Below are 26,089 nucleotides of genomic sequence, written 5' to 3'. Positions count from 1 at the left end.
TTCGTAGAGAGACAGTCTTCTCTGAGAGTACCCGAGAATAATCGAAGAAATCGGCTTTGGCGCGGCAATCTTTCAGGGGGGGATGAGCGGTGAACGGATCGTGGATTCAACGAAAGAAAACTCTCGAGCGCACAAAAAGTCTCCATTGCGGAAGTTAGGGAGATTCAGCGCATCCTCCGCATTTGCTCGTTCCATCGGATGCATTCTTTCGACCTCCTGAAGATTCCACAATTCATGTTTCGCAGGAGCCGTGAGTTTTCGCAGATTTATCGATATCGAAAAGGGAAGACTTTTCGGATGCTAGCGAATTTCGGAATCTCATTCCGCCGCTCAGCTGCGTGAGCAATAATTCCTCCTCGAACAAAGATCTCATTGGATCTACTCATCGAGAAACGCTCCGCATCTCCCCGTGCACGATCCGACGATGGAACACCCGGTTCAATTTCACTGATCCAGTCCGACCGCGGAGGCCCCATTGCAAGGCGTCAATCACACGCTCGAGGAGAATCCTCATTCCTCATGAAGACGACGGCTCCGTGCAGAATCCAAATCCAAGATCGGGAAGGACTTCCGGTATCAGATCAGGGTGTTTCTTCCCGTCCGCGTTGAGCTTGTGGCCAATACGGAAGGGGAGCTCCTCAAGTTGCCCGAACCGCCTGCGCGCCATGGCCGAATTCGAAAGCTTGTGACTTGTGATGATTGGTGATTATCTCCCTGTGTTGATGTTTACGTTCCCCGAGTGTGTCTGGCCGCGCTGGGCGGCAGGTTCATTCCATTGTGAAAAAGGGTCGTTTGGTTATTCGCGAATCTCTCGACGATCAATTTTCATCGAGCTGTGCATCTGAACATGAGTAACACCGGGATGGGACATCGAGACTTCAAACGGATCTGACGACATTGCGCACTCAGCTAGTCACGGAGCGACTGTGTGGGAAAGGATATATTTGAGGATTTCGACCGGTCTCTCGGCTTCAGGTAGATCCATGCAGCGTGAAGAAATAATGTTTTGATCCGTACTTAGGGATCAACCCTGGTGAAGCAAACCTCTCGATGGAAAGTTGCATTCGTCGCAAGCCGAGTCCGCATACCTATCATTAGGATTCCTAAGACTGACAATGAGTGAATCAAAAGGCGGAACGAAATCTTCTTGTTTGCAGCGACGAGATGAATACTTGACGAGCGGTGACCAGAGCCGGGTTCTACCCGCCAGAGCCTATTCCGCATTTGGCTAGAGACCTGTCAAGAATGGCTCACAGAAGACTTCACCGTCTCATCCAAAGCCTTGTGATATTCGGCGTCCTCTTCTTAATTTATCAAATGTACGCATTGAATCAACTGCAGGAGACGACAGTTCGATCCCGGCGACGAAAACCGTTACCAGACTTGCCACCGGTCTCTTCGCGGGGTCACAAAACCCCCGTAGGTGTCGCAGCGCGCTGGGCTCATCTGTATTGGGAGGAGACCAGTGATCACTTCTCCTGCGGTGATAGCCTGAGAGTGCTGCCGTGGACGAAAGTGAACGACGATTTCTGCGATTGCGGCCACGGAGAAGATGTCGGCGATGAACCTTCGACGGGAGCCTGTCTGGACACCTTTTTCACCTGTAGTTATGTAGGTTGAAGGGCGTTCCTGAAGGAGTCGCTCCTCTGAACGCTCTCCACGTTGCATCAGCTCCGATATTCTCTTCCCAAAGAAAGGGAAACTCACTCGCCCCCTCAAACTAGTTCTCCCCTGAAAATTTTTTCTCATTTTTTCTCACAGGACCCAAACGTGCAAGTTCCGGCATCGCGCGTCAACGATGGCTTGTGTGACTGTTGCGATGGCTCTGACGAGCCGAAAGACGTACCGCTCCCCGCATTCGCTCGTTTGAGTACTTCGCGTCAGAAAAGCCTCGGAGTGTACCAAACACCTTGCATAAATCGTTGTCAACTGTGATAATTCGGAATTTTTGTCTCGTTCGGTGCTCGAGCCTCAGCCGGTATCCATGTACGGAAAAAAGACGCTCGCTCGCGTCATCGCAAGAGAGAACAGAAGTTGCGGAGCAGTAGAGCGGAGTGAGATGCTCGGGAGAGAACTTAAGCGAGACAACTGTTCGTTTGAATGTGTATAATAATTTATAATAAGAGACTCCTTTTAAGGATGCGTGATATGATTCTAAGTATGCCGATGATTGCGTCATTCTAAGCGGAATGAGAGGAAGATTACTCTTTGTAAGCGTTTAACTCGTTCACATTTATACAACTAGATCAGATGTGTCAACAGTGAATCGTTTCCAACGCGGGCAGGGAGTTATTTCGCGCTTTTCTTCTTCGCAGCTTCAACTGCAGCTTTCTTGGCTTTCACAGTTTCGACGATTTCTTTGTAGCGCTTGATGCACTCCTTCTTGGTTCTGTGGAAGAAGTGGACATGAGTTTCGAAAATTCGCTCTCTCCAGCTCGAGAATTCAGAAGGCGCTTCCTTGGATCATTTTTCGCGTCGAACCCCACCTGTTCGGGAAAACTGATGCGATTTTATCCCATCGCTCCGTGCCTAGAGCGACCGGATATGTTTTCAGCGCCTGCTCCAAGAGTTTCTGCTCTTCGTTCGTCCAGGCTCTGGAGACCTGCGAAAGAGAGGAGGGAGGCCGATCAGAGGCGGGGTTGTGTAACCTAGAACTCCATTTCGAGAGCCCAGGGCCGAGAGGCAAATCGATTGACGGAAACTATAGCAGGAACAAAACTTCCGTTACCTCACTGAAAGAGCTGAGCTTCTCTTGATCGATTCCAGCTATCGTCTCCTCACCGGTCTGAGCGGGTTTCAGATTCGCAGTGCAACTGAGGGAGAGAATATCCCCTTCCCTATCAATACCTCCAGGTAGATAGCGATCAGAAACCCAAGCGGAGTCATTTTTCACAAGTGCTCACCTTCCACCATCTTGCTTGGCTCCGAACCCTCCCTTCTGGATATTCTTCGCTTTGCCTAAAACGTCTTTCGCGCTCCTATTGATACCGCTCTCCGAATGCTGGCCGATGTATGTAGCGACAACCTGGAGAAATTTTCAAGCATAGGTCGCATTTCGTTTCTCGCTTATCGATCGTCGCGTCCTTTTCGCATACTGAAAGGTATTCCCCGCGCTTCTGCAACAGCCTCGGGAGACACACGCTCGCCACGTGAACGCTCACTTACCTCCCAGCGGTCGGTCGTTCCAGCGGGGAAAAGGTTCACCGCCTTGATAAGCAGCTGAACTTCATCCGGACTCCACTCCTTGGAGCCCGCAGCCGCGTTAGATGCGGAGGCTGTATCAAAAGACATTGTCAGCAGTCATCGCCATTTGGCTTTCAGAAGCGGCTGATAGTCTCGAGCCGATATAAATCAATCCCGGAAGAAAACACGGTTTCCAAAACTTACCACTATCGCCGTTCATGGAGACTCCCTTCATCGATCTGCTCAACATGCTCATTTTTTCTGCGTCGATTTTCTCCTGTACTAGCCGAATTGCCTTCTCGAAAACCTGTGGCGAGGAAGAAAAACAGCGTGTCGAAGCCGAACCCTATTGTGCATCGGAAGCGTGACGGGAGCTCCTCTCTCTCGCGTGCGATCTCACCTTCTTACGATCCGATGTGCTAGCGAGCTCGGTCGCGATTTCGGTCAGAACCTCGAGATCGAGCAACTTCCCTATCTGATCGATGTTTTCGAGATTCTTGACAAGATCGGCTGAGCCCGGCTCTGCGAAATTCCCTGCTTCTGCACATAGTTTCTCGATGATTTTCTTCTGTCTCTTCTGTTCCCTCTTCAGAAGCTCACGAGCTTTCTTCTCTTTTTCGCGAGCTGCCTGCTCAGTTTTCTCTCTCTCTTCTTTAGCTTTGCGATCTGCTTCTTCCCGTGCAACTCGTTCCTGCTCCTCCGCCTGCTTCTTGGCGAAGGCCTCCTGATGCCGTCGCTTCTTGGCCTCCTGTATCGGAGATGAAAACTTTTGAGACAGCGATCTAACACCTGGGGAAATTCTGCGAGCCACCGGGAAGTGGTCTCCACAATGGACCATAAGCATCGCGATTATGACAGTCCTCCAGGAATCCAGCACACCCACCTCTTTCATGGCCTTGGCTTCTTCCTTGAACTTCTTTATACGCGGATCGCACTCTTGAGCATTGTCCACTAGCTGTCGTAATCGTTTCATCTCTTCCTACAACAGTGGAATGCGCTCCTTCAGCCTCTTCCATCACAGTTACAGGGAAGAGATGCGAGAGATATCCGGGAGATGTCTGATTTCAGAAGGAATGACGCTCAAGATATACCTTTTTGAGTTTTTGCCTCTGCAGTCTGTTTTCCTTCTCGATATAGCGCCGCTCGTAGCGGTTCTCGCCTTTTTCTTTTTCTGTCTCGTCCAGATATGAATATTCTCGCCATGACTCGAAGTTATACCTTCGGGGAGTGTTCAGGTTTCAAAAGAATTGAGAAGAGCTTTTACCCGATGGAGTTATACATGTAGCACTAAAATTAAACTCACCAAAAATTGTAGAATTTTTCAACCTCTGCTTGACTCGAATCCATAGTCCCGAGCGACGGCACGTGTGCTTTGACAGACCACGTCGCATTCCTCTCGAATACCGGAGCGAAAACCTTGAAGAAGTTGGCTCTCGATTTCTCGCTCACCGGCGGCACGCTGTCGTCGAAAGAAGGATCGACGGAGTCGAAGGCTCTCCTGTAGGGATCCGAGCAAATATGAGTCGAAACTTCACCTGAGGCCTTAGACGGCAAGCGTGGATGGCTCATCTTAGGACGGCATCTTCCAAGAGACATATTTGCTTTCCGGATCGGATATCGGGGTCGAAAAACTCACCTCTGTTTGGGATTACTGAGGAGCTCGTAAGCTCTGGTTATGCAGGAAAAGTAATCACCGTCAACGTTCTCGATCTTCTCTCCCTTGCTCGATCGTTTATCCGGATGGTGTTTCAACACCTACACAACAGAAAATTCGAGGATAGCTTTCGCATTTGGTGTTCGCTTCTTCCCGAGACATTCTGCACCTCAATGAAGATGCGCAATCACCCACTTTTCTCCTGAAGGCGGCTTTTATATCTTTGTCGCTCGCTCTCGATCGTGCTACTTGTAATCCGAGCACGTGGTAATGATCCTGTTCCTTCCAATTATTCGGATCTAAACCCCTAAGATAGTTCAGCTCCTCTGGCGTCTCCTCCACGACTTCGATGGCATCATCCTCTGCGAATATTCATGACCGTAAGCCTTCTCAGATGGGGGGAAGAGCATTCGGACGGCGGCTCAATACTAAAGGACGACGAGTAGACTCTGAGAGAGATTATCTGACTATCCGGATCATGACAAACCTTCTTCGCTGCTGGCTCCGTCGGTCGCCGCCGCACTATTGAATTGCAACTGCAAAATGAGTCTCACGTTCAGATATCTCTGGGTCAAAAGACCTCCAGGTATTTTCGTCGGTAACTTGAAGGTGAACTTGTGAACTCACTTCATATATCCGTCCCACGGGCTCGAATTCGAAGTCATCGTCAAATGGCGCTAGACTCCCGAGGCATTCTGTACGATCAGAGGGTCCCTTCGGTGGAAGACATAACAACATCTACGAGAGAATTACCCGAAGATTAGTACCGACTCGCAGGTCCGCTCTCGAACGAAACGGAATGGGTGCTGATCATTCGGAACGGGATCGGGAACCGCTCGGAATTGCCGGCGGTCAGAGGGTCCGCGGCCGTCGAGCGCGTTCGAATCCCATTATGCTGGGAGCTCAATGAATCTTGTCATGCAGCGTCTGAGGATCGCACCGAAGCGGAAGGGAGCCAATATCTGCACCAGAGCTCCCAAATAAACTCGGAACAATCTTCGGATCGATTTCCAAGTTATGGAGCCCAAGTTCGACACGCCGCGGATGAATGGAAATCCGGACATACCTTCGCCGGTGATGATGACAGCAGGTCACGACACAACTTTCCCGCTGATCCGACTGTCTCAAAGGTCTGCCGTCATGAAGTGGAGCGATGCCACTTGTTCTGCCCGAATAACCCGATCGCGATCGAACACGATATTGCAGCGCGCACTCTCGGTTTGTCTACAAACCTGTGCCTCGAGGCAGCCGGCGGCAGGCATTTCGATTCTTTTGGCGGGCACTCCCGGAGACCTTTCATAGCTCCCGTTTCGCGATCCGGCGACAGCACGCGCCTCCGGACGAGCGGTTCTTCCTTATCCTCGAGATGGAGGCGTGGAAATCGGATGGAAAACTTCGGAAGATCTCCATCACCTTCCTTTGTCTTCGACTTCGCGCTCGATGCTTATTCAGCTGCATCGTACGGCTGATGGCACCGCTCGATCCAAAGTAGGAGACAAGGAACTCTACCGTGGTGCAGGGACGTCGGTCCACGAAAAGTTGGCCATCGGATTGGCTTGGGTTTAATCAGGGACAGAATTGGAGGTGCCGGATGGCTAACTCCGGCGTCCGGCATTATGTATCCTCAAAGCGATAGCGGTTGCAGATGAGTCCTCGCCGAACGCTGATGACAGTAATCTCTGCTTGAGAACGAGACTTTTCGAAAATCCCCTGACCTTCGTCGCTCTTATCTCGTTCGAAGGCAATCTCCGGCAAAAGGTAATTTGTTGACATCCATTCTTCAGAAGGTCGTCATCATCCCAAGACGGAGATCATCCCCAACACGATCCCTTTCGGAATCAAAGCTGAGTTTTTCTGCCTTCCGGAGCCGAAACCCGATGCTCGGATTCAGCGGTACCCGGTGTGGTCCCCGGGGGTTCATGACTATTTTCTGGTCGGCTCAGGCTCCCATTGGATGGGGTCAAGAGGGTTCACGGAACTCCTGCTGAGAATCACTTAGGAGGCCCACGGGGATTCATGGCTTGACGGACGTTGAGGACTTGTGCTCTGATTGATGGCATCAAAGAGTTTGAAGCTCATATGTGCGACCCCGGTATGCCTCATAGATTTTCGGTGTGTGCGGGAATTTCCAATCCTCGCGCCTTGTCGTTTATCTCCCCGTTTCATCGGGAACTTGGTAAAGCTCACTGCCTCCATATGGCGAGGCAGTACCGAGTACCAAGAGTCACGGAACGATGCGAAGCCCCGCGTTTCGTCCGAATCGCGGTACTGGGATTCTGCGCGGTATATTATCTCTCGCCATGAGAGTGCTGTGACAATGACCCTCATTCGAAACAAGAAGCCGAATCACACTCAAAAGTTCATATCTGAGAACGAGTTATTTCCGAGGGGGAGCTATCGAGACAAGCCTGGTTCTCGCTCAGAGCTGACGAAACACCGTATGAGCCAAGTCATGGCACTGGGGACGACCGAGGAGAGGGAGACTCGAAGTGATCAAATGGACGATTCATCTCTTCGACTGCGTTGTGAACAAGAAGCTTGGTTTCTCTTTCAAGGACATCCTGCTTGTTCGGGGACCGCGGGCTCAGTTCTCCATGGTCTTGGTTCATCCATGCCATGAAGCATCCTTGCACTCTGCCTGGTGCGATGTCTGCCTATGCAACTTTTTCCCCTTGGATCCAATCTAGACTTGTTGGAGACTTCGGGTCTATAACTTCAAGGCCGACAATCGCGCATACCTCGATGCCGTTCATGCTCTCAAAACATCATGACACTCGGTGCGACCTCGCGACAGCAGTGAACCTCGGGTTTCAGCAGGAAAAGTGAGAGAACAGGAAACGGGCTCCGCGTAGGGCAATCTAGGGTTCATGGAGTCCACTGATATGCTGACGATATCATCCCCCTGAATTGAGCCACTTCGGAAACGGAGCGATCCAGCTCTGGAAATCTCGAAGCAGAAATCATAATCATCAGCGTCTCTGGGTCGAGCATTCGTCTGCAACCGCTCCTTCGGATCGAAGAGTTAACTTCAAGATACTTTATTATGCTGCTATCCCGCGCGTTGCTCACTGTTCCTGAGAGACGCTAGCTCTCCCAATCTCTTCCCTGGAGCGCGTCCCTGAGATCCCGGGAAAGTTCATGTTTGATCATGACTGTTCCTCCAGATTCGGAGTGAACTTCCTCAGAACACTAGCCATGTTATCCAATCATCTGCGCTCGGCGTGATCGAGGCGACTCGGTGGATGGCAGCTGAAGGGAGAGTCGACGGAGAGTGGTCGCGATCCGTTTGTCGGCGGTTCGAAATCTTCGAGCTGATCCTCCTCCGCCCACGATTTTTTAGACATCCCTACAGTGACGTTTCCCGCGATCGCCGTTCCTGTACAGCTCATCGGTTCTCCCGCTACCGCGCCGCTCCACTCACCCGAGACGCGAGGAGATGCACTGGACGTCCTGAAAATCTGGAATCATCTCGTCAGTGATTCGCGGTAGACCTCCTGGCACTGATGTATGGCCACGCGAACGATTCCTTGAGTGCGGTAAGGAAACTCGATCCAAGTTCAGGAAACACAATTGATTTCCTGGCTCCGAATCTAGATTTGTTCCTCGCTTCCGGTTTCGCTCCACAGCGATAGATCTTAAAATACGCCGTATCTGGGCTACAGTACTTTTCCGCTCGGGACTCGAATCTCGCGGAAAGTTCCGAGGCCAAGCGACCACAGGGGAATCGAGGTATTTTCCTGCTCCGATGCAAGCCTCTGAAACCTAAGCCGGACGCGAGCCCCGATATTCACTGTGGAGTCACGCGTTAGACCTACGTATCAGCCCCGCTCCAGCAGGGGCAACATTTGGCGAATTCTGTTGCTCTGGGAGTCCGATCATTGCCAGTATTCTTCGCGAGAACACCATCCTTGTTGCGAATGATCGATGCTTCCAAGTTCGCTGGGTGAGACACGTAACACGATTCTGTCTTTGAGAAGATTGATGAGCTATCATTGCGTCCGGCTCCATTAGTAACCCCTATACGTACTCTGGAGAATCTCGGTGCGAACTGAAATTATTCTCCCGAGCTAGCCGTCCTTATCTCATCCTGAATGAGCCGAATCGATTCCAATGGCCATTCGAGTCCGGATAAATCTCCAGAAGAGGTGTCGAACGCAGACACACGGAATATTCAACAGGGGAAGGATCATGAGATTGAGAATTGCGACGAATGTCGCCCAGGTATACCTCCCGGAGGATTGCTCCCATCCTGCAGGAGTATACGAACCTTGAGTTTCTCTTTTCTAGGACGGGTGCCATGTCCGTATAGTTCCTGCGGACACCATATTCAAGAATCGTAAAAAAAATCCATGGACGAGGGACTCGGACAGTGCCAGTGATGGAGAGGAAGACGTGAGTATAAACATGGAGGCTCCGCTATCCCCCTTCCGAAACCCCTCAAGGCTGCGATTGAACATTTGTTTGTACCTAGCCCCGGCAACTCGTCAAAGGAGGCGTCCGCTTCCGATTCCACCAAAGACCGACCAGCCAGAAGATTGATTCCAAACACGGCATCGTCAACGGCTTCGTGGAAGATATCAGGGAGCATTCGAGAAACAACCATTTCGACAAATTCATCAAGAACTCCGATGAGTACCAGGAGCTCTCGCACATGGTGCGCTCTCTCGCACAAGCTGTAGAAGAGCAAGAGAGTTCTGCCTTCAGTTTACAAGTGAGTGGCAACTTGCGACGAAACTCGATTGACTGAGAGTCTAGGGAACATGCACATCGATGAATTCCGTTTGGGAATCGAACGCATCGAATATACTCTGTATTCTTCCACAGGCTACCACTGCTGAGTTTAAGGCAAATTTCATGAACGTACTGAACCTGAAAGCAGTGGAGAAATCATCGCGACAGCGCGCATCGAAGAGTGACGTGATACGAAATCTAGGAAGTTTGAAAGGCTACAAGAGTTTTATCCAGAATCCTTCGATATCCCTGAGAAAGGTTGCCTGTCTTACTAAATATCTTCGACGGAAAGGGTACCATGTCAGCTTCACGCCATCTTCCAATTTGGTAGGCTCGGGCTCGTCTCATAAAACCGAGCGGCTCAAGAAAATTCAATATCGATGAATCATCCAATTATTCCGATACGCCGATTCGCTTCTTCCGTTCTTATATTGGTGTTTCCGATCCCGTTTCCAGGTAAAGAACGGTAGAAGAAGACAGTTGAGGAAGGAGAGTCTCGTGGACTCCGATTCTCAATCGGTACCCCACGACAACCAAGTCCCAAAAGCCGACGCACAAGAGGCTGTTTCTTCGAATTCGGATGCTTCTAGATGAAACATCGTCTACCAACAATCTGGCCTTTCCCTGGGTCCGCTCTTTGATGTATGCGAAACTCTCATGAACAGAGTCTTAGGTACCCTCAACACGGAGTTCGAGAAAGGGCTTCATGTACACAGGTATATTCTTGTCATAAAACAGGGTTCTCCCATTTATGGTGAATTTCCGAAGATGTTCCTAGCCTTGCTGAACATAGCAAGAGTTGCTCTGACTTCATGTGAACGATGGAAACGGAATGAATGCATTAGCGTGAATGTGCTGTAATACGAATGAATAAACTTTCATGGGACTGACCAAGCCAACCGACTCAATAATTACTCCGCTGCTCTCTGACCTTTGAACTCAGGGAGAACGGTCGGAATACCGAGTTTCCTCCCGACCGGACTAAGGATTCGACTTCCCTTGCTCATCTAATTGACGGTCTTGCTCATATTCTCGGGCAGACATGCTATCAGGTATAGTCTGGAATGTTCGACAATACAATCGAAAGCGCATGCGAGACGTTCCCTCGGGGAAGCTGATTCTTTCGAGGGATTCCTTGGAAGAATCCTCCTTCCTACCGTTCGGCTGCAAGGTCCATCACCCCCGAAGAGGAGAGTGGATTGTTCATCGATATGCATTCGCCAGTGAGCCATCGTGGGATGAGCGAAAATCTGTGTCAATTCTCAAAGTCGATTCTGAGCTCGAAGGAAGCTGTGCAAACTCGATTCGGGCTTTGACCAGACTTGGGCAGTTTCTCTGGAGCTGGAGAGGGGGATTCTCCGGGAGGGAGGGAACGGATTATTATTGAAATTTGATTGAAGTGTCGCTGAGACTTTATTTTCATGAGTTTGTGGCACTCGCATCAACCGTAGGGTGCAAAGCTTAGTCAGTCCCTTGATGTCTCTCAAAGAAAGCCCTAGATCCTCGACTCTGATATTCACAGAGCAGCGATTCTCAAACTTTTTTCTCCTACGTCTCCCTTCTGCCTCTTGGGGAGCGTTCGCGTCTCCCCCGAGGGTCATCGAATATCTGAGAATATAGAGTTTCGACCGAGACATGGCGCATTGCCCTTTTCTCCGTACGTAAGCTTTGAGTACAGTAGCAATGAGCTTGGTAAGCTTTCTGAAACTTGAAATCAGGTCGGTCAGGAATTCTCGGAACCCTAAGCGTCTCCCCTAGATTTCTCCCGCGTCTCCCCTAGGAGACGCGTCCCCCCAGTTTGAGAAACGCTGTCATAGAGCATAATTTTCCGCCTGCAAGATGTTTTAAGCGTCCCCTTCATCGAATCTTTTACCTAATCAACTCGACTGCGACCGTCCCGAGATTTCCGCTCACTGTCCCGGGCCCCATTCTCCAGGGGGGGCGGCGAACAGAAGCCTGAAACGTACTCATATTCGCCTCGAAGGGCGCGCCCTCTCAAAATCCGCAAGCATAGAATTCGTGACGCTACATTATCGAAATCCTCTCCGACTCGCTCTGCGCGACCAGGGCTCCCAGCTACAGGCTCAATCGAGCTATCGCGAGACTCGACTCGGCATATGTTCGAGAAACGCATGCCGGGAGACTCCGGTTGCTCTGGGCAGCTCGCTCTTCAAAGTATAAGCGTCTTTTGGGATCGACCACTGGGAATCTCATCGCAAGAAGCCAGAGTATCATCCACCTTCATTGCACTCTTAAGCACTGGGCGGGGTCGAACGAGATTACAATCATCAATCAATTGGTAAGTGCTATTTGGTGTCGCGGGTAACTGTAGGAATGGCATCCCAGTCAGAGTCGTAGCCCGCTCCGCCGAGCTATTCGAGGGACCTGAGAACGAAGTGCTACGATTGCCTTATCAGTCTCTGCTTGTCGCAGAGCACTTCAATCAATGCGCAACTATGGTTGAGTGGGGGGCGGCTGTTACCGGAAGGATCATACCTTTCTGGCAGAACTTCGCACCTGTGGGTTCCCAGGTAGGAAACTTAATTGCTTCGCGCAAAATTGCGAAAAATGAGTTTTCGCGGCAAGGCTGATCCCTGCAGTCCAGCCCTCTTGAGCAACACTCTTCATCGGTCGCTTCCCTGGCTCCCATTTTTCAACCCCAAGCTTAGTTTCCGGAACGTACTGACTTTTGCGGAGGCTTCAAAAATGTGGAACGCTTCACGATTTTGCGTGTCATCCTTGCGCAGGGGCCATGCTAATCTTCTCTGTATCGTTCCAATTTTAGTATGTGTACTCGAAAGTACATTCCTATGTTATGCCCCCGCGCACTATATACCCATCGTGAGCTCCCGTAGCATCTCTTCAGTCAACGAGAGACGTTCGGATAATATTTCCCGGGGACTCGAGAGACTTTATAGTCAGAACGAGCTGGACTCCATACCATTCCAGCTGCGAGAGCTGTTCTATAATCGCTCCATCGTTCTTGGCTCCCGATTTCATCCCCTATGCTCCGATTTGTCCTCCCTCCATCCATCGCACCCAAGCCGCGTGGTCGGCGGCGCAGCGAAGCCTGCGATATCATTGAGGCTCCGGTGCGAGTGGGGCTAGGTTCTTGAGATCGGCGATCGCGGACAGCCGTGATCTCCACAGCCTCTGTCGAGGAACTCACAGTGAGGGTCGTGGCTTACTTTTGAGAGTTGCGATACTGTGATTCTCATTCTTTGGAGATCTTCAACAAGGGCTTGTCTGCAAGAACTTCGTTCGAATGGAACATTCTGCGAGTGGGACGTGAGACCCCGGCGGGAGCATGATGCCATGATTGTCCTCTGCTCCACCGATTTAGCGACGATAGCGTGTTCAGGGAGAGCGGCAGATTCGTTCAATTCAAGCATCAACTCCCGCCTTCCTCAGTCTGACTTTAGACGTGGTGGAACTCCCTTAGTCTGTCTTCGGCTCTCAGTGGTGTCGGATTCGCGATTCTCTTCCCGGAAGAGACGCGTTCCCGAAAGGACTGGGCTCGAGGGGCGTCTCAGATCTTGAGCCTGCGACTGTGTCCAGGCGCATTTAGCCTTGCGCTACGGAGACGCCGCCGTCAGCGGCGAGGTCCCGGGCTCCTATCCCGAGGCTTCCCAATCGAGACGTGAGGTTTTGGGTACAAGTGAGGACTGCACGAGGAAGCACGCTGTACCCTCTACCGCCGCTACTGCGATCGTACTGAGGAAAATATTCGCTCTCTCCGGTTCGACGGTGCAGTTCGCAGTCGCCGCCGCTGAGTTGATGCGGACCATGCGTTATGAGATTTCACTGACCTTGAAGAGAACTGCTTTATTGATCTATCAAACCTGAGAAAAATCATGGTTCATGGTCACCAGCTTTGCCCTATCTGAGAAGAATCCCTAGCGATCCTCTGAAGCGGTAAAAAATGGAATCCGGGAGTCATCGACGCTGGGCGGGAATGGAGTTCAATTGAGGGTCATACTCGGCTCCTAGATTCCTTCCATTGGAGCCATCTCCCCTCTGCTTCTTCGGAGGCTTGACGGTATCGTACAAGAGACGATCGATGTCGCCATGGGAAGCGTATTGTGCATCGAAACCTCGCGCATCCTTCAAAAATAGCTGTGACGCATGGAAAACCCTTCCATCTCTTCCACCTGAGCATTCCAGTCTCTCTGTCGGGGCAGACCATTCTTGGGGTTTCATTCCTCCGAATTCTCTCCCAATCGGATTCGTTTGGAAAGCTCATTTCTTCAATGGAGGCCCGCTTCTCTTCCCATGATCGATCTAAAGGCATAAAAGTTCCCCCCACAAGAATGAACGATGGTGAGCATGATACGACGGCTCAGACGACCTGAGAGAAGGAATCAATCCTCGGGAACTGTAATGATAATTAATGATTCCACTCGAGTCGCTCGAACATATCGGAAGCTATGCTTAACGGAGTTGTTCAGGCTCACCACGCCGGAACTCACAGGGTTATCCTCACCGGAATGGACGGATGATCACCCTACGCGTTGATCACTCTCAATTTGTCAGCATTTTTCAGGACAGTGGAGAGGGAGGAGATATCCGGTCACTCCGCATCGAGTATTGGGAGTTCGAAAGGGAGGTTTCGCAGATTTCCCGTCGCGACGACTCTCATCTGCTAAGGGGAGCCAATACCTTTTTATCAATGAGTGACTCTTGTAGTTTCCGTGGCATCGACGGGGAACAGAAGGAGTTCAAACGCTCTCGGGAGAAGGAGCGATAACAGTGATTGAAACAGCGTTTGCAGAGAGTAACCCAGAGGGATTGGATTCATTCAGACCTCTCTTATGCACACATGGACTCTTTCATTTCAGGTTGGGATTGTTTTGGATTCACGTGTCTTTTGCTCTTCCACCGCTGCACGGCGTTCTTCGTCTTCCCGATAACCTCCGCCGTGGTATTCGGGTGGAATCCCACTTGATGCGCGGATTCCCGTTTGTCAAGGTGCCCTTCTTCGTGTTCCAGTACGTTGTGTTGGTCCGTTTCTGGGGCCCCGAATGTTTGGCATACCATGTCGATTGAAGCCTCCCGAGTCCCGAGCATATTGTTGGAACCTAGTGGTACGCATTCCTGCTCTGATCAGCGCTAGCAGTCGACTGCCCTCGAGTTGTCGTATATCGGCTAACACATTGAAGCGGCGCGGCGTTTGTAGCGCTCTCTGCTCCTGTGACCCGTGCTAGATCAAAATAAACTATCGTAGCCAAGACCACCTTCACGCTACAATGTTCCTCTTGAGTCTTTATTTGGCCGATCAACACGAAAGGTGGACTTGAACCGCATGTTCCGCCTCCATGTACTGTCCGATTTTCCCCGCACTCTGTCCTTGGGTTCTTTGCGGCATACGTTCCACATCGATCTCCCTGATGCACTTTTCTGTGGTACGAGATTGTCGAGGCTGACAAGCACCCTGAGTCTTTTCAGTCCCTCTGTTACTGCCACCTTTGTATTGTCAGCAACACCCCACTCCTCTAGGAATGGGATTCGATGGACCTGTTGTGTCCGAAAGGAGGAGGAGAACCTCGAAGAAGGTCCGAGCAGGTTTCATAAGATCCCGCGTATAATGAAATATTGCAAGCAGAATATCACCGATATCACGCTTGGCGGGGAATCAAATATTACACGCACTCGATCCCCGAGATCAAGTTCCCCTTGCTATGTGGTAGGGAGCAAGCCGATAGAGCGCGGTAGCTCAGCCTTGAAGGTGTGTTGGGCATTCATGGCTTGAGTCGAATAACCTTCTTGGGACAGGAGATGAGCACCTGACTCATCCGACTATTCCGGCATCCGTCTCGCTCACTCAGGCTGAGAAACCGAATTCATCTCATTTGCCGGCTCTCGGATCTGAACCCTTGTATCTATCGACTCGAGTGCGTCTCATTTGATGAGAGTGATTGGCTGGCGAGTGAGAATAAAATCGAGTTTTTTTGTGGTTTATGTTCGTGGTGGGTCTCTCACCCGGGACTTTACGGCTTTTAGACGTGAAACTATTCAAAAATGCTACTGACATAGAGGATCGAAAGATGGCGAATTCGGGCGCTTCTGGTATCCGGGATTTGTCGGGGATGACGTACGGCACAGCCTAAAGATTACTATAGTCACACCAGCTCCGGTTTGAGATCGATGGCGTGACATGAGCTTCCCTGGAGAGCAGCTTAGGACTTAATGCGAACGACCTCCTAAGGGTATCGCCTACCGTGGATCTCCTTATTCAAGCCCCCCTCTGATGGAAGCCCCCGTTGAGGCTTCCAGAATATTTTGAGAACATCGTGAGGAATGGGGAATAAGCGGATGCATGTAACTATTTTGTGTTGATCATCGCCGAACATCGAGAGCACGCCTTCCCCCGCGGTTGCGTCATCGCTTTTCCGACGCGCAGTTCCTCTTGAAATATTTGCAGCCCCTCCCCGGCCGGGGGAATTTGAGAAAATAGACGCCGAGGTCTTCTTTGGGAGAGTTCCGGTGCATCGAGGAGAGCTGGAAGTCATAATTCCTAGGAACCCAGGGACCAGCTCTGCGTCAATGGGACTGAAGGCTCAACAATTGAACCGAAAGAATAATCGCCCCCTTTTCGTCTTCATCATAAATCATTATTTATTTATTCATTCATTCCTTCGTTCATTGGTGGTGTGTGACGACAGGTCCTCGGACGAGATGCCGACGACTCATTTGGGATGCTACACTTAGGGATTCTTTTGCGGTCAGCTTCAGATCTACTGCCCCAACTCCGGGGGCGGTCGCCTTGAGGGGAGAGGCCGGGAAGAAATCTAAATATCGGGAGTTGCTCGCAGGATACGAGTTTGTGCCGCTTGCTTTGGAAAACTCCGGGGTCTGGGGACCTGCGGCGCGGGACTGGGCCCTTCAGGGCCCCGCCGCACGGGAAATCAAAGGGGACAAGCTTCCCGATGCAGAGAATTTCCGTGGAAATCCAGCGTGGAAACGCCAGAATGGTTCGAGCGAACCTCCCGTCTAATTCAGCCTTACCGGAGCTTCATATATCATCTTATTAATGTGTGATACTAGAATACTTAATTTTCCTATTTTATAGATGGAATGTCATTCGTTCAATCATTCAATCAATCCTTGTAAATAAACTAAATGTCATTCAATCAATCATGGTATTGTGAGAAGCATGATATATTCCGTCGTCCTTAGCCGCGCCGAAGCCGGCGACAACGACTGTCTTCTCCATCTGTTTTCGACTGCGAAAAGTACCACAGAGGTACCACTGCGACGAATCCGCCTAAACAAGCGAGCCTGTGGTTCTTCTCTCCCCGAGAGTCTGCACCAGTAAGTTGTACGAAGATAGCGAAACATCTGACTTTGGGATGTGATGCAACGGAACTTTAAAACCCTTAACTCTTCTGTGGCGTGACGCTGTTCTTTGCTGCGATAATGTCCCGCCGGGGAATTGTCGGTAAAAATCGCGCTCGTCGGTGAAGTGTTTTCGTTCTGAAAGTTCCGATCGTGCTGATGTTCTCGTTCCAACCTCTTCCGGATGCACCAGCGTTCGAGTCCTTGACCGTTTTCCTTTGCTAATCGGATCAAGTAGATCTCAGATTAAAGGGACGCCGCACAAGTGACCGTGAAAATTGCGCAGAGGTGCGATACCCGTCCCGTTTCTGATGCCAATACTCTACACAACGGGGAACCCGTTGATCACTCAGACGCCGTGTTTGAGCTTCATACACTTCAAGTAAGAAATGTCCTCCTCATTTCTCTCGATTCCCGATCTTGCACGTTGCATCCTCCGAGCGTGAAGAGCGCTCAGATCGCGACGCCGAGTAGCACTTTCAAGTAGCTCGAAAGAATCCTAGCCGGTAGTGGGTAAGAGGAAAGCTAAACGGAGTGTTCCAAAAATTCTAGCATGTCAGAGGAAGATCAAAAAGCTGAAAGCAACGATCCCATGGAGATGGCGACCCACGCGAATGGGATGCTGGGACCAGAAGTGAAAACGCACACGAATTGCGCTTCGGATCCCCCGAAATCCGGTGAGTTCGATTGCCCGACTCTCGAAAATCCGAGAATGGAATCATTTCGGCAGGTACCTGATTCACGCTATGGTTCCAGATTCTGTGGACCATCAAGAGTCCAGAGAACAGCATACCAAGGCATCAACACCTCCGAATGTACGTATGAAAGATCCGAATTCTAAAGTGTCGGCCTAGATATTCGGCGGACCTAGCGGGAAGAAATCCTCGATTCGAAGAACAACCCTTGATCTGAAAATCCCCCCCTGACACAGGCTTTACATGTACAAAATCAACAACCAACTTCGCGAGGAGTCTGTCGAGACTTCCTGAGGAATGTATGCTTCCGAGGAGCCCAATGTAAATTCGCACATCCCGGTAAGGGCGACTGTCTGATGACATGACGGAACACGGCTCTCGTGTGTAATTCGAAGGAGAATAAAATGCGAGGACATTTTCTTGCTTCAGGGGATTCAGTCCACGGAGATCTGGTGTTTTGTCACGATTTCCAGAATCTAGGATGCACTAGGTGAGTGGTTACCATTGGGATGATTCCGTTCTCTTTTTTTTCACCAGAGGATCTGAATTAAATAAGGCTCTCTGTGATTCAGGGCGGACTGCAAGTTTGTGCACGCGAGCAAAGATGATGAGCGGCGGTATCATGAGAGCGGGAAATTACCGCACAGTGTTGGGAACCTGAATTCGACGACGGATTCCTCGGAACCGATATGCAAAGATTTCCTGAAAAGTAAGCGCGACATCTCTATCAGAGAATCTTCGATAAAGTTCGGGGATACAACCAGCCTGGATTCCTACTCATTGAATCGACAAACGAACCGATTCGCAGGACAGTGCCATCGCGGCCGTCGTTGCAAGTTCCGACACGAGCTCAGCGCGCTCAGTCCTAATGATGATCCCGGAATCGCATACGGTCACGCCCGAGATTCGACTCACGTCGCCCCCTACTACGAAGACCGGTTAGAGAACAGCCTCGACGAATGAGTTCGAACAGTCTTATCCAATCAATTCAATTATAGCATCCATCATTCGTCGTTCAAATCGGAACCTCCGAATTAACCTTTGTGCTCACTAGGTTCCAGATGGAGAGAGACATATACTCGCCTGTCAAGCCCATGCCCAGGCTAGTGGAGAGATCCATCGATAGAGAACGATGGTCGCCGATCGGTCACAAGCGGCGGAGACCCTCGAGCGGTGGACCTATTTACACGGAAGATGACTTAGTGGGCAGTCTTGAGCGGGAGAATCGCATCCTCAGAGTCCGTCTGGAAGACCTACAAAAGCAGGTGAGCGAGAAAAGGAGGCTCGGGGAAGCAAGGGGTCGACGGTGTCTCTGCCGATGTCGGGCGATTCAATGTATGGATTTTCGATCTTATGATCTCTTACAGGTGAAAGACTTGATGTCGACGAACGAATTCCTACTCCAGCAGAACGCAGAGCTGCGTATTGCCAAACAAGCGCGGGTGTGCCAAGGAATTTCGGGAGCCGTGATGTCGAGCGCTGTCATACCGAATAGTACGCAATTGCTAACCAGCAATCTGACTACGGGACAAGTCAGTGCTTGTTCCATGCCGAATGGAGTCCTTCCTAGCGCGGTTCTGGGGGCGCCAACACCTATCACCTCAGAGCCCGTGGGATTAGTACCGGTCTCTTCGATCATCACGATGAGTTCTAGCACAACGCCCCTAGTCAGTGGCTTCCCGATTGTCACGAGTCAAGGCCAACTGCGATATAACCCGGCGAGAAGCTGATCGCATCCCGAGAAAACAAAATCTCAAGGGCACGTCCTCTCTAACCTTGAACAGACGGACTTTCTACTTTCACTTCTGGTTGGAACTTCCGCGCTCCTACCGAGTTCCAAAAAGTTTCTCCTTCTCGTCTTCATTGAAATTGTGGCTGATCTTACGGAGTCAGTAGTTTCCGATCGTTTGTACATAGAAACTGGAGCATGAGCGCACAGTGCACGGAAGAGGGCTCGCGGACTGTGAATTTTCTGCGGTTCAACTCGCCTCCGAACTCCTCCAGTAGAGCAGGTGCGAGTGGATTTTCCGAATCGCACCGAGCTCATGGGTTCCCACTTGTACTTAGCAGTGTATAAACCGGACCCCTAGACTCGGGTCGATAGCACAGAGCATCGCAGCTGTGAATAAAGTGGTCCAGCTCTGTCAGAGTGATGAGTCTCGGCGATAGTTGAGATGAATAAATTATGATGAGTTATTCCGATATCGTCTTTCCATAGGTTTCCTAGAATTGATCTGCATCCCTAGGATTATCGGGGAATTCCTCCGATGGACTATAGGCTGCGGGGAGAGAAATCGACCGGTGACTAGCCATGATTACTAACTACAGGCGTTACAATTTGGGACTCAGGTCTCGGTATGAAACTGTGCTCATGACTGCTTTGACTCAATTACTTCGAGACATCGAGCTTCGCCGGACCCCTGTCGAATCATGCACCATGTTCGAGCCTGCTTCCTCAGATCCGATTGACCACAACAGGACCAACTCACGACTTGTCATCGGACCTTGGGACGCGTTCCGAATTTATTTTATTGTATCAAAACGCTTGTGTACTCCGAGTCGCTGCTCGAGGTAATCTCCACTATCACTCAATCGACAAGCTGAGCTTTCGGTGACTCATTGGTCTGAGAATAATACATCTTGATATCGTTGCATTTCGTACCTCCGTATGCTTACCGACATTGATAACAAGAATACCTGATGCGGGTTTCCGAAGAGTGTGGTCCCGATATCCGCACTACTCGGGATATTCGTGAGTCACGTTCCGAGAATAGAAGCAGATTAAGGGAGGCCCCTAGCAAATGCCCCGCTGGTGACCCTGAACTACCCCATCGTTGCAACTTTCCGCCCTGAATGACTGTCCTAATTTGAGTCTTTCTTTGAGCTAGGGAGGTCGGTGATTTCGGGTAGAGAGGTCGGGGAAATATGTCATATGCTTCCGTCGATGCTTGTGAGAATCACTTGATCACCCTTGAGCATTTCTTCCGTGGCAGATCCTTCCGATCGAGAGCGTGAGATGCTCGAAGCCTGTCTGGTGATGGCGTTCCGGGAACTAAACGGTGATGCTGATAGTTGCCCGGCGTTTCCGTCCTCCCTTTTCAACGAAGCGCACCTTATGCTGTTTATAGAGCTCCCGATTGCTATGGCAGTAGAGCACCACGAAGTCGCAGACGACCTTAGCCTGCGAGACAATTGCCCGGTTATGAGTAGGCGATGACGAGTATTTTGTCAAGGAAACACTGTTGACGAGATGACGCGTCGTTGCCCCGCTTACCACGGCTAAGAGGCCGAGTCCCGAACCTATGTTGATGGCCAATGGCAAGAGATTGAGCTTTCCGCCTCTGGCAGAGACCGCTACGCGGAACGTTATACCATACGCTTTGAAGAGCGTCCTTTGCGTAGCATTGTGATAATGAGAATGTCGAAAGTTCCAGCCTCTGCCCAGCTGCGCGCGACTGTCATCGATCCGACTGAAGTCGTAGCGCGGAACGCAGTATCTGATATGTCGATCGAAATTGCAATTCCAGGTGATCACGATGTGGACCACTCCGCCCTGCGCGAGAAGAGCGCAACGGATCAATGATCTCGATTCTCGAGGTGAAAATCGAGTATCGACGAATCGCAGACGAGTTCTAGACGCAAACAGCTCACCTTTGCTGCAATGCTATTAAACGTATGTCCAGTGGCATTGATGATATCGCCCAGACGGAACTTCGGACAATGCGGATGCGTGTCCGGGTTGTAAACACATGTTTGCAGATAAGACCGGTTCTGGCTGTCGGCGATGTTCCGCCTGAAGTTGGCGAAGATCATTGATATCCCGGATGACCATGCTTTCCCACAATCTACATGTGGAACGAATTTCCACAAGCTCGCTGAGAGCCGGAGGAAGTCGGGAATTCCATCGCGTTCGACTCACAGTTTCAATCGGAACGTAGGGAATTCAATATAGTTCTTCAGAAGTACCGTGAAGTTCTGAACCCCACTGAGCAGAGCTTGGTTACCTTTGCTGGAAGGAAGGGAACCTCTCCCGTCAATGCTTGGAAGTCGAGAAAAGAAATAGGCGCTTGGAAAAACATTCGACACCTACAGAGGTCCTTCGTCGTACTCAACAGGACACCAACCCCGAATTTCACAAACGCCTTGATGAGCTGTCGGATGATCTGCGGCGACACAGGACCCCGTCTGTGATCCGTGACCCAGCAGAAGAGTGCGTCCATCTTCACAGTCCGAATCGGATTCGCAGGTCGAATCTTTCATCAACTCCTCGGGGCAACGGGCTGTCACTTGTTCAGTGATTATAAGGTTCGTTGTAACGAAGAACGCGTCTGGTTCCTTCAATTCAACCGAAAATATATTGATGAGTTTCTAAGGCATCGATCTCGCTGGTGCAATAACTTCCGGACCCGCTCGGGTGGGTCTGGATCTCGGCGGGGTTCCCAACGACAGCAAGAGTGGTCAATCATCAGCCAATTTACCGAAAAGATGGCGTGCACCCGCGGGCATACGAGATTTGTTCGGAAAGAGTCGTCAGCTCAGTTCGTTCATTCACTTACGCTCGGGGGCACAACCAGATCGGATACATCCCAAATCCGTCGATAAGCTGCTGGATAAGCCACGGATTTGACGAAATCTTCATCACGATAGTCGAGAGTTGAAACCACACCCTTTACTTTGGCTGTCGTGACGGAGTTATACGTGCTGAATTGTTGATAGCCTCTCTTGAAGATGATGACAAAACTGAAAGGCACATGAGGAATCGTGAGGTCAGAGGCCAGAGGCCATAGCAAGAGGATTCGTCTAGCTGGAGAATTCCAGCTCTCGACCGATAGAGATAGTGGACAAGCTTCCGAAGCCATCCGGAGGAGCGAAAAATGCAATCGAGTGCTGCACAATTCATGGGTCACTGATAGCGACGATGTTTCTCTCGGTGTTATTCATTCGGAGAAGTCGACACACGCGAGTCAAGCGACAAACAGGACCGACCGCTCGTCGCGCGCTACCGGGACACGAGTTCCTCACCCGAGAATGTATCCGAGTATGAGCAGTTGGATGATTCTGTGCAGCAGACCGATTTTCTTGTCGCCGATATTCACGATCTTGAGCGTCTGATAGTCGAACAACGCGTCGCAGACCTTCCGCGACAAACTCATTCGATCCTCACCGGCGAAAATGTTCGGCATCGAATTCCCGCTCATTTGGCCCCGGCACGACCGCGGTCTCGTCTCTGTCTAATAGAGATTCAGAGAGAGGTCAGAGGCCATACGGAACATCTATGGTGGAAAGCTGCCGCGCGCGTGCTGTTCGAATTGCAGGGTAAACAGTCAAGCAGACATCCAGCAAAAGAGAATAAAGGTAACAGCGGGAGAAACTTGCCATTTGTCGAGTTCTGAGAAACTAGTTGGTGGAGAACTCTGGGTGCTTGGAATTTCACGGGGGGAGTGGAATACCTTCAAACGAGCCTGGGAGTATTTCAAAGTTCCGAGGCTCGATAACTCGATTATGTCAACGAGACTCCGACCCTGCCGTGGCGACACATCCGGACGCCGACCCCTGGAGCTATCTGAAGGATCAAGAGGTGTGGGTTTTTTTGAGAAGATGGAGACCGGAATACTGATTTATGATAGACTAGCGTGCCCGGCCGCGCTGCGCTGCGGCTTACATTGTATCTATATGAATGTTTATTCTAAGATCGTGACGAACAAAATCTAGAAATCAGTGGCGTTGTCAAGATCTGGGTATTCCCAGCTCGTCTCTTCGCTTCAATAGAACTTCCTCTTCCTCGATTCTTGTCCCTTAGTATCCGAGTTTCTTCTCTCTGCTCCAGAACCTCTGATCTCTACCCGTACCTAATTTCGCGGTCACGATTTCTGTTTTTTTCCCGCTGCTCCACACATTCCCTCCTCTATTCGTCTCCCGGTCGCCCTTCAGGCTCCCTCTCGTTTGCTCTTCAGAATTGGTTCTCTTCCTTCACTAACCCTTGACTTTTTCACATCTTCCCTTACTTCCCTGTGTCCTCCCTTCTCCTCCTTACTTTCCTCGCTCAACCGTCTATCCGCCACCCCCCGATCCTCTCGTCTTCCCGTTCCCCCTCTTATACTTCGATCTCTCCTTCTTTCACACTATTCTCACCTTCGTGTCCCCCCTCTCTCCGCCTGGATCAGATATTTCCCCATTTTCTTTCTCCTCCTCGTTTCCCTTGTTTCCCCCGGCTTTCCCCTTTTCTCCACTACCCCGATTCTTCCCGTTTCTCTGCTGCTCTCAGTTTTGGCTCCCGTCACTCTCATTTCCTCGTTTCTATTCTCCTCCCGGATCTCCTCAATTCTCCCAATTGTCTGCTCAGTCCCTCTTCTTCCACTTACCCTCCTCTCCCCTCTGTCGTGTGCTTCTTTTCCGAGTCACTCTGTACTCCCCCACACTTCGTCCGTTTCTATCATTTCATACTTTTCCCTTGTTTTCCCCGTCCCTTCGCGTATTTGCCCCGCTACTCGTCTACTCTCAGATGTCCCCATCCTCCCGTTACACCCTTTTCTCATTTCCCATATCTCTCCAATTTTCTATCCACGTTTTAATCCCCTCCTCTGCTCCCGTTTCTCATGATATCGTAAGCGTTTGCCTCCTCTTTTCCCGTTCTCACTCCCCCCTGTCTCACACATTCCAATCACTTCTCGATACCTGTTCCCGCTCCCTCTCCCTGAATTTCTGCTATTTTTCCGTCCCTGTCATTTTTCTCTTCTTTATCTTTTTTACCTCGTTGGTACTTCCTTCCCGTGCCTCTTCTTAGGCTCTTTGGTCCTTCTTCCTCGTTCTTCCTCTGCTCTCGGATCTCCTACTATTTCTCATTCCTCTCGTTCCCCATATATGTTTCTTCCATTCTTCACTCCTCCCCTACTCTCCTCCTGGCCTCCCGTTTTTGATTATTGTCCTCGTCGGCCTCCTAATCAAGAATGGAGGAAGAAGAAGAAGAAATAACTTAAGGAAGATTTTCCCCTGCTCTGAGGACAACTGATAACCGTTACCAGCCCGCACTGATGAAACTATTCTTAAAATGATTCCCCACCCAGAAGTGGGCTCCAGAAGACCGTCTTGTCTTCCACCCGTTCCAAAGGAGCCTGAAAACAATCTTCTGTTCCGATAAACTCAATCAGAAGTAGGCAATAACAACGAAGTAGGCAAAAATCACGTAAAATCGTTGAATGTTTAAAATCTAGAAGCGGAATCGTCGATCTCGTGTGCCGGGGGGGTACCAGGGAAACTTCTGAAGGTCCTCTTAAAATATCTAGAGTATGTTTTCAATATTAACTGAGTCCATACGACACAACGATTTTGTGGACTTCCATTTTTATGTATATAGATAGATATAGATAGATAGATGGAGCCCGTATGCTCAAGCGCTGAAAAATGTGCGGGATGAGCAGTATGAGCGTTCTTGATGAGCCCCGAAAACCGGTGAGACAAGCCCTATGTGCTACATCGTTGGAGGATAAGAGGAGTCATCCTGCATCGTGTCAGCCACTAGAGAGCATGATTGAAGACTTCGAAAGCGGGAAATGACTGATGAGAGGAAATGGTGCAGCGTCTGCTCGAGCGACGCCGAGTTGTCCAGTAACCAATGTGATTCTAGACACGACCCGGAATGAAGTCTATTGAGTCGCTCGATCGCTCCGACGAAGATATCGACTGCCGGAGTCAAAATAGCTAATGCCCCTCGAGACGCTCGATTCCCTAGGACAGCCATGCGATATTCGCTGACTCAAAGGAAAGCGGAATCCTGCTTTGAAGGAGGCTGGGCAATCAGCTCTTTGACCAAAAGGATGCTCGCTGCGACATTCTCATCAAACTCACTCACGACCTCTGGAAACTGAGCGAAGAAGCGGCTTGGCGTAGGAACAGGCGGCATTTATCCATGTACCCCACCTCGTCAAAACCGGTTGAGGTTGTAAGGGGATTCCTGGCATGCGTTCGTCTTTCTGGAAGCAGCCTTGTTGAGTTTTTTTCCGTTCGAGACGAGCTTGTCTACATCCGGGGGCAATATACGTATTTCCTCTGCCACTCGCCGGAGGGCCTGAGCCGCACAGAAAATATGGAGCAGTTTTGGAAAGATGACTCTCAAAACTCCAGCTGCTTTCTTCATATGTACGTGCAGCGGCCTCTGCCACCAGGGGGAGTGTTCGTTCGTGCTCAATTCCGCTCGGCCACAGCAGAGTGGCAGTGATGAAAACCTGTGCTATTGTCGAACTATTCGTCTTCCCAAGATTTTCGGCGTGGTATGGGACGGACTGGCTTTCCGATGCTCCAAGAGTGCCAATCATGACATGAGCCAAGGCATGTCCCGTCACATCGGTCGTTTCAACGACTGAAACCCAGATGTCTTACTCGCGACGCGATTACGAATGAGCTGAATTTTTTGCTCGTGCACGCATGTGATCAAGTTGAGCCTTGACGTCAGTGAGGATGGGATTGTCTGGTAGGAATATTCCTGAAAGAATAT

General features: G+C 50.5%; 5 protein-coding genes and 1 non-coding gene across 6 annotated transcripts; 3 read left to right on the top strand and 3 right to left on the bottom strand.

Moving 5' to 3' along the window:
• The first annotated feature begins 765 nt into the window (after positions 1 to 765).
• LOC100903904 (uncharacterized) lies at positions 766 to 2,084 on the top strand. Its single transcript, XM_003746732.2, has 3 exons — positions 766 to 975; positions 1,158 to 1,611; positions 1,762 to 2,084. Exons 2-3 carry the CDS (start codon positions 1,246 to 1,248, stop codon positions 1,933 to 1,935), a joined length of 540 nt encoding a protein of 179 aa, XP_003746780.1. The 5' UTR covers positions 766 to 975; positions 1,158 to 1,245; the 3' UTR covers positions 1,936 to 2,084.
• Positions 2,085 to 2,205: 121 nt separating this feature from the next.
• Positions 2,206 to 6,065, bottom strand: LOC100903623 (dnaJ homolog subfamily C member 2). The gene is made up of 15 exons (XM_003746731.1): positions 5,904 to 6,065; positions 5,465 to 5,575; positions 5,325 to 5,373; positions 5,033 to 5,199; positions 4,820 to 4,938; positions 4,487 to 4,681; positions 4,275 to 4,401; positions 4,067 to 4,162; positions 3,584 to 3,931; positions 3,388 to 3,490; positions 3,166 to 3,275; positions 2,904 to 3,025; positions 2,729 to 2,813; positions 2,487 to 2,602; positions 2,206 to 2,389 (listed from the first exon to the last, which is right to left on the bottom strand). Exons 2-15 carry the CDS (start codon positions 5,573 to 5,575, stop codon positions 2,290 to 2,292), a joined length of 1,848 nt encoding a protein of 615 aa, XP_003746779.1. The 5' UTR covers positions 5,904 to 6,065; the 3' UTR covers positions 2,206 to 2,289.
• A 1,892-nt stretch (positions 6,066 to 7,957) lies between these two features.
• LOC100899051 (uncharacterized) lies at positions 7,958 to 10,430 on the top strand. Its single transcript, XM_003746782.2, has 5 exons — positions 7,958 to 8,373; positions 9,125 to 9,229; positions 9,309 to 9,548; positions 9,662 to 9,895; positions 10,025 to 10,430. The coding sequence occupies exons 1-5, from the start codon at positions 8,341 to 8,343 to the stop codon at positions 10,160 to 10,162; spliced, it is 750 nt and encodes a 249-aa protein (XP_003746830.1). The 5' UTR covers positions 7,958 to 8,340; the 3' UTR covers positions 10,163 to 10,430.
• A 1,840-nt stretch (positions 10,431 to 12,270) lies between these two features.
• Positions 12,271 to 12,372, bottom strand: LOC114828409 (U6 spliceosomal RNA). The gene has a single exon (XR_003777127.1). It is a non-coding gene; the product is annotated as a U6 spliceosomal RNA (small nuclear RNA).
• A 4,542-nt stretch (positions 12,373 to 16,914) lies between these two features.
• Positions 16,915 to 19,784, top strand: LOC100898906 (zinc finger CCCH domain-containing protein 10). Its single transcript, XM_003746781.2, has 9 exons — positions 16,915 to 17,285; positions 17,456 to 17,580; positions 17,660 to 17,718; positions 17,835 to 17,937; positions 18,028 to 18,088; positions 18,171 to 18,307; positions 18,407 to 18,536; positions 18,653 to 18,863; positions 18,966 to 19,784. Exons 1-9 carry the CDS (start codon positions 17,215 to 17,217, stop codon positions 19,326 to 19,328), a joined length of 1,260 nt encoding a protein of 419 aa, XP_003746829.2. The 5' UTR covers positions 16,915 to 17,214; the 3' UTR covers positions 19,329 to 19,784.
• An 866-nt stretch (positions 19,785 to 20,650) lies between these two features.
• LOC100898760 (P2X purinoceptor 4) lies at positions 20,651 to 22,751 on the bottom strand. The gene is made up of 7 exons (XM_003746780.2): positions 22,621 to 22,751; positions 22,155 to 22,338; positions 21,689 to 21,933; positions 21,518 to 21,607; positions 21,250 to 21,391; positions 20,873 to 21,151; positions 20,651 to 20,779 (listed from the first exon to the last, which is right to left on the bottom strand). The coding sequence occupies exons 1-7, from the start codon at positions 22,749 to 22,751 to the stop codon at positions 20,651 to 20,653; spliced, it is 1,200 nt and encodes a 399-aa protein (XP_003746828.2).
• Positions 22,752 to 26,089: the final 3,338 nt, after the last annotated feature.

Source organism: Galendromus occidentalis, unplaced genomic scaffold (assembly GCF_000255335.2).
Source record: "Galendromus occidentalis unplaced genomic scaffold, Mocc_1.1 scf7180000077501, whole genome shotgun sequence".
Classification (NCBI taxonomy): Eukaryota; Metazoa; Arthropoda; class Arachnida; order Mesostigmata; family Phytoseiidae; genus Galendromus; species Galendromus occidentalis.
Note: the sequence above shows the minus strand (reverse complement) of the source record. Positions and strands in the feature narration are given on the sequence as shown.

Bases quoted from the DNA above. Each gene is read 5' to 3' on its own strand.
- LOC100898906 (XM_003746781.2), top strand. From the start codon at position 17,215: ATGCCAATACTCTACACAACGGGGAACCCGTTGATCACTCAGACGCCG. The intron at 17,719-17,834 runs GTACGTATGAAA...CCCCTGACACAG, and splicing joins AGGCATCAACACCTCCGAAT to GCTTTACATGTACAAAATCA. The intron at 18,308-18,406 runs GTAAGCGCGACA...ACCGATTCGCAG, and splicing joins ATGCAAAGATTTCCTGAAAA to GACAGTGCCATCGCGGCCGT.
- LOC100903904 (XM_003746732.2), top strand. From the start codon at position 1,246: ATGGCTCACAGAAGACTTCACCGTCTCATCCAAAGCCTTGTGATATTC. The intron at 1,612-1,761 runs GTAGGTTGAAGG...TTTTTCTCACAG, and splicing joins CCTTTTTCACCTGTAGTTAT to GACCCAAACGTGCAAGTTCC.
- LOC100899051 (XM_003746782.2), top strand. From the start codon at position 8,341: ATGTATGGCCACGCGAACGATTCCTTGAGTGCG. The intron at 8,374-9,124 runs GTAAGGAAACTC...TCTCTTTTCTAG, and splicing joins CGAACGATTCCTTGAGTGCG to GACGGGTGCCATGTCCGTAT. The intron at 9,896-10,024 runs GTAGGCTCGGGC...TCCCGTTTCCAG, and splicing joins TCACGCCATCTTCCAATTTG to GTAAAGAACGGTAGAAGAAG.
- LOC100898760 (XM_003746780.2), bottom strand. From the start codon at position 22,751: ATGAGTTTGTCGCGGAAGGTCTGCGACGCGTTGTTCGACTATCAGACG. The intron at 22,339-22,620 runs GTGAGGAACTCG...TGTGCCTTTCAG, and splicing joins ATACTCGGATACATTCTCGG to TTTTGTCATCATCTTCAAGA. The intron at 21,608-21,688 runs GTAGGTGTCGAA...CCTTCCTTCCAG, and splicing joins GAGTACGACGAAGGACCTCT to CAAAGGTAACCAAGCTCTGC.
- LOC100903623 (XM_003746731.1), bottom strand. From the start codon at position 5,575: ATGTTGTTATGTCTTCCACCGAAGGGACCCTCTGATCGTACAGAATGC. The intron at 3,276-3,387 runs GTAAGTTTTGGA...CTTTTGATACAG, and splicing joins CTCCATGAACGGCGATAGTG to CCTCCGCATCTAACGCGGCT. The intron at 2,814-2,903 runs GTGAGCACTTGT...TCTCTCCCTCAG, and splicing joins GCCAAGCAAGATGGTGGAAG to TTGCACTGCGAATCTGAAAC.